The sequence below is a fragment of the Hippocampus zosterae genome, chromosome 10 (assembly GCF_025434085.1).
Source record: "Hippocampus zosterae strain Florida chromosome 10, ASM2543408v3, whole genome shotgun sequence".
NCBI classification, from domain to species: domain Eukaryota; kingdom Metazoa; phylum Chordata; class Actinopteri; order Syngnathiformes; family Syngnathidae; genus Hippocampus; species Hippocampus zosterae.
In genome coordinates, this window is record NC_067460.1 from 7,943,156 (window position 1) to 7,956,655 (window position 13,500).

At 40.8% G+C, this 13,500-nt stretch overlaps 1 protein-coding gene across 1 annotated transcript in view; it reads right to left on the reverse strand.

The window, feature by feature from the left end:
- The window catches only part of LOC127609129 (calsyntenin-2-like), a 203,736-nt gene that overhangs the window by 18,612 nt on the left and 171,624 nt on the right, over positions 1–13,500 (reverse strand). Inside the window, exons 10-12 of the mRNA XM_052078868.1 lie at positions 6,204–6,370; positions 3,988–4,136; positions 296–507 (exon numbers count right to left, since the gene is read on the reverse strand). Of these exons, the coding sequence (XP_051934828.1) occupies positions 296–507; positions 3,988–4,136; positions 6,204–6,370 (528 nt within the window). The remainder of the gene's footprint in view (positions 1–295; positions 508–3,987; positions 4,137–6,203; positions 6,371–13,500) is intronic.

Consider the following 13,500-nt stretch of genomic DNA (forward strand, 5'->3'; position numbering starts at 1 on the left):
AAATTGATTTGATGAAGTGAAACCTTTGTGTGTGACAAATATGCAAAGAAAACAGAAATCAGGAAAGGGGCCAATACTTTTTCATGGCACTTTAATTTCTGAAGTGAGGACTCGACTACATCAGAGCACACTCACCCTTCCTGATACCTCTCTAAAAAGGTACAGTAGCTGTCATCAACAATGGCTGACCGATACATAATTGCCACTATACATTCAAGTGCAAACTTGTTCGTGGGAGGTTGCTGGCCAACAAAAACACTGCGGCATGTCACATTTAATGCTAACCATACGTTACCTGTGCTATGGGCAGCAGAATCTCCCCTGGTGACCGTACTGATGATGTGGAGCTGTTGGAAGAGCCTCACACCTTCCGATCTTCTGAGGTCAGAAGCAGGCCGATTCTGTCTTTCTAATCCAGTGATGGTTATCATGGGCTCGCTGGGCTGCAGCACCATCACTACTGCCTCAATGTCAGGGATGGTAATACAAGTGTCTTCTCCAAAACACCTAGATATCAGCCAAGAGAAAAGGTTGGATTAGGGAAGGATATCTGGCAAAATAATAAAAAAATGGTAGAAAGCAGTTACTTAAGGCAATTTTGCTGTGAAGTTAAAAGGCCTGTATCATGCAAAATATTTGTTTTATTTTTATCTTTTCGCCAATGGTGACTCATCATCAAAAACACCCACAAAATGGTGTTTTCCTCCATTCACCCATCTCGAAGCACTAACTCCTCCTAATCCCAAAAAAACGATTGCATGCTCAATTTTATAAGCATAAAATTGACTGAGCCGCTCCCCGGACTGCCTCTGCAGATTAAACACATGCTAACTTTCTCAAGTGACAAGTGTATCTGGGACGAGGCTCCATGAGTGGCCACCACAGCTGGAGCTCCACATTTAATCACTTAATTCTCAAAGAAGCCTTACCTGCGAAAATGTTGGCATTTTTTTGCTAATGTGAAATAATCTCTGTGATACAGATCCAGGATTATCACTCCAAGATCAATTCATGCAGCCATTTGTGAGAGTATATACAGTGTGTATATCATGTATGTATTTCATGACTAAATTCATAAACATATTTTTAAAGTTAAATTCCTCCCCACGGCAACAATGCTTAGCTCTGCTTAAAGCTCCACATTTCCTCCCTCCTTACCTGGATAGTGCCCGCTTGCAGCACCGAAGGAACAACACAGCGCTCTCCTCTAATGGCGGCCTCATGAGAAATGCCTCTTAATCTGTGTAGTGGTTTAAACTGAAGTGTTTCAAAAGGTTTGCTGTGTTGCCACAACTCTTTACTATTTTCCACAAAATACAACCACATTATGGCTCTTTGTGGAGCTGACATAGCTCCACACGACTGTTTCCATTCGTCCATTATGCCAGTGCCCAGGTCAGACTGACACAATGTGACTGACAAGCAGAGTGGTGCGCCCCTGGGATTGTGCATGAAGCACCTACCCAGGCGGAACAGTAGTTCCCACCAACCGCATAACATTTGGACAAGTTCCGAATGTTAGATTTTTTTTTCACTGTTTATTATCTAAAATGACTGAACCGTCACACGTGTCAACATTTTTACTTGAGACTTTAGAATAAAGCATGAAGATCTGGTATCAGAGGTATCCATATTTCAATACTGATTCACACATAACAGTGCCCTTTATGTGTGCAGTTATTAAATCATATTAATACTGCATTTAATTAATATTTATTCATAAATACTTTCTGTAATGGTCAAGCGCAGGAGTCATGCTGTGTGTATGCTTTGGCTGTAGCGACAGATGTAGCCCAAGATTTGATAGCGTCCAGATGATTTAATGGAGCACATTCATTGGCAACATTGAATAACTCTAGAGCTCTAAATGATCATGCATACATGACAAAGAGTGCTATTATATCATGATGTTACCCGAAACGGGTCAGATAAGTTGAAAAATTAAGTGCGGATGTAGGTGCCTAAAAGAGCCTTTTCTCTTGACTACTCTGACAGATAAAACAGTGAGTTCTAAACTCGTATGCTTTTGCTTTTCCGTCACGATTGCGTGAGAGTAAAATTGCTGTCATACTTTGATGGTAAATGACATGCATACCGTATTTTCCGCATTATAAGGCACACCTAAAAGCATTCAAATTTTTTAAAAGCCGCAGTGCGCTTTATAATCTGATGCGCCTTATATATGGATCAATATTCTGATTTCTTGGAAGTAGTATTTTAAGTGTTCTGTACAAGTGCTTTGTCCACCGCTCTACAATTGACACCGGTGTCAAAGTCAAGGATCAGATCCGGCCCGCCAAGTCCTTTTATGTTGTTCTTATCATCAATTATCATATTTCTACAATACTATACTGTACTCCCATAGGTGTGGAATAGAATCCCAATTTCAGTCCCTGAAAGTACAATGATACATGCATAATAAGATGAATGACTGGACTCTGAGTTGACCATTCGTAAAAACATGGATGACATGCCTTTAAGTATCGAAATGTGTTATTTATTATTCCACTCAGTTTTGTAATTCTGAGGGAAACACAGTTCTTTATAGTCTTGAAATATAAAAATAATAGCTAAACAGGTGTGCCTGACAACTGAATGGATCCTACCAGTTGTTTGACGCTTTTTTTTTCAGGGCGCCATGTAATCTCTTCTTTATTTTGTTGTGGGCTATTGTGCAGGTGTGTGTGTGTGTGTGTGTGTGTGTGTAATGGCTGCGGGAAGTACAATGATGCAGTAGTTCAGAAGCGGTGTTGGCTGGCGGAGCTGAAACAGAAACCTGGAGGAGGTCCAACTTAATTATAAAGAAATATAACAAGGGAACCTAAAGCAACTGTTCCAGAGATTAACCCCAATTACCTTGCTTTGTAGTTATTCGAAATCAACGCTCACAAATGTAATTTCCATCCCCGATCTGAACCGCTTGTCATAATTCTGAATTATTTAAATGTATATTTGTGTGGAGCGATACTGTCTGTGGCAGCTGTCGACTGCTGAGCTGTCCCTGGTGGGGACCTCTCATTGTCCAAGCAACTGAGGAGAATCTCTCTCTTGTTTTGAGCATGAGATATGCAACTAAAATCATACAATGGAGCATATTGACAGCTTTATGAGCATCCTGACGCAGGTTCATCTTTAAATGGGAGTGACACAGTACAAACAGTCATTTAAAAAAAAAAATCCCTGCAGCTATGATTAAAGATTAATTATTATTAGTGCCTGCATAGGTGAGCATGGTGACATATATGCATTCTGAATACTCCTAATTGCAACCCCGCAAAAACTAACAGTATGCAAAATGAAATGCAGGGTTTTTCAAATGTAATTAGTTTTTTTTTCTGTGAAACATAACTCAGGAGAAGTTAAGATCCAAGTCAAATTCAAAGCAACTCATGAGGTAAAGATATCAAGTGCATATTGGAAGTGATTGGCTATTTCGACTGCTATCATGCACAGCATAATAGGAATCAAGGAATCTCAAACTATTGTGCTTCAAAGGCTAAACCAAGTTGCCCGCTACCTCCGTTTTTTGCAGTAAACACACTGCTATCATGCACAGCATAATAGGAATCAAGGAATCTCAAACTATTGTGCTTCAAAGGCTAAACCAAGTTGCCCGCTACCTCCGTTTTTTGCAGTAAACACACACGTGCATGCAAACACACTCCACAGTGATCTTTTTTAGAAGAAAGTGCTGACATCAATGTGAGAAGTATGCCTCGTGCTATTCCTTGTGTTGTATTCACACATCGCAGAAATGTTGGCAAGTCAAGTCAACAGTATTTATAGAGCACTTTCAAAGAGCCATCGCTGCATACAAAGTGCTGTACATGGAGCGATTTAACATGCACAATAAACAGTAAGACAAATCAAGTAACACATTCAGAAAATTTCAGAGCGTGAGAACTTGGGATTAGAAAAAAACAAAAACTTATAAGTATAGCAGATGATAGAAGCTCAAAGAAAAGGAAAAAAAGTTATTGTACATACTGGACAGTAGTAGAGATGCGAAGATGTCGCACTCCTGGAGTAGGAAACTGTCGAGAGTTAATGTAAGAGACCTTCCGCACTGCAACGTTCATGTTTTCTAAATCTTCTCCCTCCATCACCAGGATAGACTGAGCTGGGTTAAAGTGAAACTAAGAACACACACACACACACACACACACACACACATTAGTGATGTTTAAGGCAATAGCACAAATGAATTTACTTTTTGTTTTTCCCCTAGAGGATCAAACTCTAACACATCTGTACATGTGACAAAAAGATTAGGACTTCTGGACCAGAATGTTTCAGAAGAAGAAATGTTTCTGTATTTGTCTCTGTATTTGTCTCTTGCCGTGAAACAGCAAGAACATCTTTGAGAATCTTTAGGATCACATGCAAATTGAGCACCCATGAAATGCAGCATGTAATAATATGTCCTTTAAAATTCACACTGTTCATGTCTTGAGAAAATTGATCGAATAAAATTAAGTTAATGCAACATTTTTTTTGTGTTGACAAACATTAAGTTTGAGGTTTTTAAACATTCTATGTGGAAAATTTCTGATCGAGTCATTGGACATCAATATACTGAAAACATATTCTCTTAATTTATCAGTGATGATAACAGTTAATGGTGATCCAAGTACCGTATTTTCTACACTATAAGACACACCTAAAAGCTTTTATTTTTTCTCAAAAGCCAACAGCGCGTCTTATAATCCGATGCACCTTATACATCGATCAATATTAGGAACAATAACCGCATCCACTATTGTAGCTTCTATTCTATGCGCATTATAATGTGGTGCACCCTATATATGAAAACAGTTTTAAAATTCACTGAAGGTGTGCCTTATACTCTGAAGCGCCTTATAGTGCGTAAAATATGGTAAATGGAAAAAAAATGTAAAGCTATATGGACAGATAGTTTTGTTGGCTTTCCTGCATTCACAGTTTGAACAGTTTTATTTTTGTAACCAATCTTCCTTGAGAAACAAGTTGCTTGTTTGGTGATTTTGGTCTCTGAGCAGCGCCATTGGGGGTCTTCATACTCTGCCATCCCCCTCTGATTTTCCCTTCATAGCTTTCCTTTCATCCCACCATTCTCGAATCACCTGCAATTCATTTTTCTTCACCTCCTCTAGTTGCTCTTTTCTCTATTATTTACCTCTCATCCTGCTGTGGCAGCCGTCTACAGGCTCGCCAGATGATGTCCTTAAGACGCACAAGGAATTATGGAAGATGGCAGAGAGGAATCCCCACGACGCTTGTAAGGATAAAGTGGTTCAGAAAAATGAATGGATGGATGGATGGCAGCTAGGAATGTAAATAACCTCTCAAGGTAAACGCCACCACAGTCATCATTCTGACATTCCGGGTTCAGCTTGCCTTGTCTTATGAGTCGTGACAGAACCTTTGCTCCTCTCCGACTACGAATGTGTGGTCACGGTGTTGTACTAAGTGTTGAGGAGGGGACGAATGGACCAACATGATGGACAAGAGAGGAAAGAATAGAAATGCTTGTGCAATTGCAAACCCAATCAATGCTTTTGTGGTTATGGTAAAAACATATGCATTCTGTAAATGGTGCAACTTTGTTAAGCATGGGAACTCGGGACATAGGCATACAGTAACGGGAAATCTATAAGTAAAAGATAATAAATAAATGGTTTGATAGGTTGAGTTTTAGGAAAATATCTTACACAAGTTTGTTGCATCTTTTGAAGGCCTTACTTTACCTAACTGATGTTTCAGTTTGAAAGATGTTCACAAGAATGATGAAATAAGAGATGAGGAAAAAAGTAGTGTTGAGTGGCACATGGCTATACAAGTAAATACATGGCTGTCATGTTCAATCAAACTGTGACAACTCTTAGTGATGGATTACTCGTTTCGCATCCTTAGGAAAAAAATATACTTTGCCTTCAGTCACACAGAGGGTCTACATCGAAAAATCAAAAATGTAAAATAGAAAAGAATGTTATAAATGATAGTAGGTTATATTTTACGACAGATGTTTTTTTTTGTATTGTACTGTGATAAATACAGTATCGTTATATCCCAAAGATGAATTCACTTCAACATAATTGTCAGGCAAGCAGACAAACAATTTCCAGGAATCGAATAATTGGGAAGTAGCTTTTTTTTTAGAGAACATGTGACTTGAAATTGTTTAAGATGCCTTGCCCTTGCCTTGTTACGCCTGCTATGTTTACCTTGATGTTCTTATCCAGGCTTTCAAGGGAGTTGATGTCCAGTCCTTCTTTGCAAGCCTGCAGACATGAAATTACTTTTTGACTCTCAATCTTTCCTGGTCGGATCGTCAATCCAGATAAGCTGCCTCTGAAGTACTGAGTAAACCTTGGCTTGGTCACCTCACCACCTACACACAGACAAACAGAAACACAGAACAAATGTGTGCATATTAAACATCCAGAAGTAATGGGAATTCGGAAAATTTTCTGTTCTGAATGTAAAAAAAAATGATAAGCAATGTATTTTTCTTTAATACCAGAGAAGCCACATTACCAGTACGTAATGACATATGTTAACCTGCCTTAGACCCTAAAAATGGGCCGAGAGGTTCTGCTTGTGTTCCCATCCTGTAACTAAATGTTATCATGATTTAGAGCCATATTCTCCCAATCGTGCTTAAGTAAATGTAGTCAAATCAAATCGGATCTTTTTGTATAGCACTTGTTCACAGAAAGGTTTCAAAGGGTTTCACATGCCCACAGTTGACAAATATGATTTAAAATCACGGGAGGGCAAGGAAACCTCCCCCACAAAAAAGCATCTAGGGAAAAATGAGAAACCCTGAGAAGGGGGTGCAGATGGGGGAATCCCTCTTCGTAGTTATTATTTCACAAAATATGGTGCTCTGCAATGTTTGTTGTAATAAGAGTCCTTTCTTACACGCCTTGCTTGCACACTTTGATGGTGCAACGATTCTCCTGTCTAGACTTCTGACACACTCAACACGTATAACCTGAAAATACACATGCAACCACCAAAGAGACGTGATTCGGTGAAATCGACTGGTGACCCTAATTCCCAGATCTTGGAATTTTTATGAGATGTGAATTCCGTGAAGATCTATTTGTAAAATGCAGTATGTCACACTTGAGGTGTGTAATAAACTTGCGTAGTAGATCAATTGGGGTGGATGTGTGTGTGTGTGTGTGTGTGTGTGTGTGTGTGTGTGTGTGTGACTCATCTAACAGGCTGCTTTGTAGGAGCATTTTTATACACATTCTGTATTTAATAAATCCAATTAACATTGTTATTTGTCAGGGTACTGTGCTCGTGTGAATGCATATTTGGAACTGTTCCATTAAGCAGTGCAAAGCAATGTGTCTGGTCACGCGTGCAGGGTGCATCACTTCTATGGATTTCACAACCAGCATTTATTAAATGAAAACAATAGATTCAAAATCTACTGCACCATTGCCACCATTACAATGACTGCAGTTGTGAGTGGCGCTTTCGGACAAACTCCAAGCCAACAGCTCTACTCAGCAGCCGCTTGATCATGCGGCTCTAACCAGCGGAGCACAAAAGCAGTTCATTGAATCAAAACGTGTAATATGATGTTTCACCTTCAAGAGGCAATCGTCCTTTTGATGATCTCCTGAGCGCAGAAGAAACAATGCTCTTGGTGAAGATGTACGGTACAAAATTTGACAGGCAACGCCCTTATTTCATGGTCGCGCCACCCAGGGTGTGTACAGTGCCGTGAAATTGTGTCACACAATATGCCCCCTTACAGAATACACCCACTCTGTACCCGTTGTACGTACTGAGTCGGAATTAACCATATCTCAACCCTGTGACCTCATTTGAAAACATCATGTCGTGATAGGTCACTACATCACTGACACCTTACTGACTTGGAGACCATTACGCAAGGTTGCAGTTATCATTAACAATTTGCATGAGCAACTGTGCTGCGCCTCAATTCACCTCTTTCAAGTGTTCGACTGAAATGTACCAGGCAAGAGCATGATGTGGTGTGCCAGGACTTCAGGGGGTTGCGAGGTTGGGTGTTGTGGGTAGACCTTTTAAGTCTGTCCTTTAGACTCTCGAAGACCAATACTGGCAAGATTGGTTCACAAACTGGTCAGGTTAGCTGGAAGGTCAGACACTTTAAACAAAAGAGCTAGGTTGCTAGTTGATATGCGAGAAAGCCTGATGTTCAAAAAGGGATAAATGTTGTCAGAGAGCTTTTGAAAGTGCTCTATAAATACTGTTGACTTGACTTTTGATAACTCACAAGAGATGTCTCATTCTCCGTTCACTACACCAGAAATGCCTTCTCTCTGAGACTGCAAAAGTGTATTTGCTGTATGGATTAAATTATTCACGTGAGTTGAATTTGAAGTTGGAACTTTTTAAAGGCCAGTAGTTGAATATTCAAGGAAGAGTATATTAGTGAAATCACCATCGAACTGCTCTAACTTACCCAGATTGTGAAGTAGCAGAACAAATCAACATTCAGCCATGGTTGCTGAATGACTATCAATGTTGAGCCTTGCGAAGAGCAATCAGGGTGGTAACAGAAGCAATCATGCCCAACGACAACTGAAGTCAGGGGGAGCCTGAGCCTCATTTCAGCATTCTTCCCTGCACTTTGTCAGACAATGTCCAGCCTGACCCAGTTAACCCTAATTCCCAGCTGACAGCGCAGGCTCATGTATCACTACTCAGAATGATGCATCTGTAAGCTCAGAAGCTCAGTCTGTGCAGAAACCACCACCAGAAACAATTGAACATACACTTATTTACCTGGTGGGGAAAACCTTGACCTTATAATTTGCAGCATACCAGTATATTAAATTATTGATCGTGGGTTCAGCAGGAAATGCTTCTGGCTTCAAGCTGACAATTGCTGGAGCATATTCCTTCAGTTGTCGTAGGGATTACCATGCCCGGACGAGAAGCGTTAGCCAACAGCTTGCTAACGAGCTAACCCGCACTCCTCTCCTCCAAGAGACAAACGTCTGGCTTGCCTGCTGCGTGACCGACTTGTTTTGGGTTGCCGGTATGTGGATCCACACAACAGATACACTTATGGAAAGTCAAGTGTTTGTTACACAGAGGCCACCATTCAGCCCGTGACTCACACGACAGGACAGTTATTTTAGCACACGGACACACGACTGGGGTTGGACAGCCTTTCAGCGGCCAACTTTACATCCACCGCAAGAGGAGGTCTTCCTTACAAATGTACTTTGCACATGATGATCCGAGCCATGTAGACTGCACGCCTCACCTGCGCTCACTTTAAAGGGAAAGAGGGGAGCCGCTTTGATTGGCTCGGAATTCGGTATGTTTACTCCCACAACTGCACAAATGTCTATTTCTACCTGCACCCTTCTACGAAAATGCCCAAAAACAGAAAACTCCGACCATGCGCATCGTTAGACTGGGTGTTGCTTTAGACTTGCACTGGGCTTGAAAATATGACCTTACATCTTCCACAATTCGAAGCTAAGTTGTTCTCAGCCTTTGCACAGGTTTTCAGCAATGATCTTCAAACATGCATTTGTATTTTGAAACAAATGTCTTCATTAACTTTGTCTTTAATTGTTTATATTCTGAAAGTTAAAAAAAAAAATCCATGTCCAAATTATTCAGACCATTTATGGATAATTTTGGACGTTGCCGTTCTTTGTTTTGTTGTTGGTTGTTTTGTTTGGCTTTTCAATGGCTGCTAGAATAGTTGGAGAAACAAAATAACAAAAATATATTTAAATTGGCAACAATGGAGCCACTCGCTGCTGTTGTTCGTTTGCACGACTAACTCCAATGCACATCAAAATAAAAGCAGCTTGACATTTTGGTTTGCTTCTGAAAGGCCGCACAGACTGTGGATGAGCCGGATTTCGCCCACAGGCCCTCCCTCGCCCAGATGTTCTGTATGTTTTTAAATCCATCCTTGAGATTATCAATCGTGGGAAAAAATTTAGGGCTCCTTCGAGAGCTACATCACAAATTTAATGTGCACCCCTGTCTACGTCAGTGTTTACCGTCCGTTATTGAGGCATTACGAACATTTCAAGGCACACAGCAAAACACAAATGTCACAAAAAGCAGATACACAAGTCAATTATGTACCTTTTGCTAGTTAGTGGGAGAGTACTGTCCTATGCGTCACACTATTCATCACTGACATCGACAGATGAACAACTGTACCTAATTTGGATATTTTTTTGGAACAATTAGGCAAAAATAATGATCGTTTTTCAAGGCAAACCTGATGATTTTCTCACAGCATACTATGTCATGGCACGCCGGTTGCAAATCATTCTTCAAAACTATTATACAAAACCATATAATGGTGGGCAGGAGCTCTGCTCGGCATTTGGGGTTCCCTGAAAAGAATTGTCATTGTCCTCTGTTCATCCTCAAATGGGGTCGCTGCCCATAGCCACACTTACAATTGAGTAGGCAATATTATAAAACAAATGCAGAAATGGTCTAAGGCTGCAGTAAGCCAACCTTCGTTTTTGCCTGCTTTGTGCGCACAGTTTATAAAGTCTTGGTTTTTCACGCCTCTTCTTGAGATAACGATCCACCGTGTCCCTCCTTGATAGATGTTATCAGTGTAGGCCACAGACAGACGAAAGGAGTGGGAGAATTACTGAGCTGCTGTGGAGCAGAAATGATACAAGTGAATACTGTCTGCAACTTTACAGGGACTGTTGTTTCTGAGCTGATGAGACGATCACTCCCTGAAGCTCGCTCTGCATCCATGTGCTCACTGAAGGTCTTGCTCAGCTTCATTTGCATCTTTTTTTTTCAAAAGAGAGGCAGCTGATGCTAGCCAGTACAAGGAAAACAAGAAATATGATCATGACTTGCGTCTACTTATGGGAAGGACGAAGTCACATTTCGCGAAACTGGGAATAACTCTCCTGCATGCTGCTATAATGAATTCTACGGTAGATTTGATTTTGTGGATGACAGAGATGAATGTGATGAGATTTGCAATAAACTCCCCGTAGAAACATCGGGGAGTTTATTGGTCGAGATGATGTCTCCTCTAGACTTTCTAAGTTGAGTCCCTGATGGTCTGAAAGATTTTGTGCTCCTCAACTAAGATGAATTCTTACAAATTCTTGGTAGATTGCGATCGATATATTGGGCACCCCTGCCTTAAAAATAAAGGTAATTCCCTGACATGCTTAGCACTTGGCGCCGTTGTCTTTGCATGAGTGGTGATTCAGTCATTTGATTGGTTGCCCTCTATGTCAATCAAGTAACGGGATTGATGATAGGCTGACGTAGTATGTTGTGTGTAATAAGCACCGTTGTTTGAATGGCAGCGTCATCACCGAGGCGTTTTCGACAATTGTCGTGTGAAAGCCCGGGAGCTGCATTGAACCAGTCAAAGAGCCGCATTTGGCTCGCGAGCCGCGGGTTGGCCAACACTGATTTAGAGTGTTGCATTAACCTGCCACGCATGTTTTTGTAATGTGGAAGGAAACCGGAATACCCGGAGAAAAGCCGACGCGCTAAATATGCAGCACCAAAATGGTGGACATTCCCAGCAATTAGGTCCATTTCTAAAAAGCCACGCGCAAAAACGCCAAATGATTTTTCGCCCAATTGCGTTAACCTCCACACTTTGTAAAACGTCGGAGCACGATTTAAACAGTCATCTGAGCACTATTGTGGCGGCTATATTCGACTCTCTGCAGTTCACACGTAACTGGGACAAGGGCACATAGGAAAGAGTTAGTCATCTGTACAGAACAAGAGTTGAAGACAGAAACAGTTTCACTTGATGGTCAACATGTTGAAACTGGATAGTTTTAAATACTATGCTTTTCTAGAAACACAGAGTTGATCTCTAAGAGATGTGCATAGCGTCTTCATCTCCTCGGGAAACTCTGTGGCCTTGGAGTTAGTCAGCAGATTTTGGCGCTTGTTTATAAAACTGAGGAAAGTGTTTTAACCTTTCATCTTCCCGGTTGGTACGGTCAGCTAAATTGCAGACTTATGAACAAACTCTCTAGGCCCTGTGTCAGTGTCAAGCAAGATAATTGGCAAACCTCAAAAGTCTTTGACTCAACTTTTCACCGAGAGAATGAGAAGGAGCATCTTGCCAGATCGCGTTCATCCCCTCTTGAGACACTTTTAGCTTTTAAACTCAGGAAGACGCTGGAGTGTCTCTCTGGCAACTAAGAATGTATTTAAGAAATACTCTGTCCCTGACGCCATGATTTTTCTTGACTCTGCAAAGTGACTGACCACAGCGATGACATGAATTGCTCTTGATAATTAATGGTCAGTGTTTATGACGTACCTGTATCTGATTTTTTTTTTCTTTCCTTCTCTGTATTTGGCGAGTCAGTCAAATTTTCACACGTGCTGGACAATGAAGATTCATTCTATTCTATTTCTGATTGTAGAAGCAGCAATGCAAAAGTGTGCTTCCAAAGTTGATGACATGGCAACTGTTCCCACAGGTTGCAGTTACAGCCAACATTGACATTCTGACCGTTTTATACTCGCTGCATTTTCTCAGGGTGCCCATGTTTCCCCATATATTCATAAAACATGCATATGCTAAGTTGTCCTGGAGGATTTCCCATCTTTAATCCCAGCAAATTGAGCAAAGAAGTGGTTTATTTTATCCGAGGTTTGGCTAGTTCAGGGGTGTCCAAATTTACAAAGAGGGCCAGATATGGTGAGGTGAAAATGTATTAGTTTTCACAGCATTCGTTCCCAAGTCACCTTGTCGACGATTGCATGTTTTGTCTCTTGATATTGAAGTCCTCAAAACCATCACAGTCTTTTGTCAAATAAAGCAGACATCGTTGTTTCCTATTTCAATGAAAAATGATGCCAAATTCTACTTGTCCTGGAAGCGAGGGTCCTCTCTGTCAACTTTCCTTTTCTTCGCTACAGTCTCCATTTTCCAAATGGGCTGGAAAGGGTCACACAAGGTTCATGCAGCAACGGGCGCATTTGAAAATTCTCCCTGATGCTTGACACAACTCTGCAAATGGCGTGTTCTGAGAGGCAGAGTGCACTGGGAGTGGATTTTCACGTGCAGCAAAAAGCATGGCGATGGGTTTGCTGCCATCTGTTGAAATCAGTGGTGGGCGATGAGTTTCAGACTTGGGCCTTCATTGGTTATTTGGTGACCTAATCTATCTCTTAATGTTAAAAAAAAATGAAAATTAAGTGCTATATATTTATGGCTATATTCACACTGCACAGCATGTTACTAAACTGTTGCTAATAACAAATGTGCAGATTCACGGACAATTGTCAGTAAACTTCCTCTGCTGCACATAACGCGATTTATATCCACATTCAAAAGAGGGCAATCTGTAGCAATACATATACAACAGTTCATATATTTGAGGCTGAATACCATCCCTAATACTAAGGCAAAAATACCATAGCTTTATCTTCCTGGACATCACCTCAAAAATTCCAAACCTTTGCACTGCAATATAGCAGTTCACAATCTATTTTCATCAATGTAAGAACTTATAA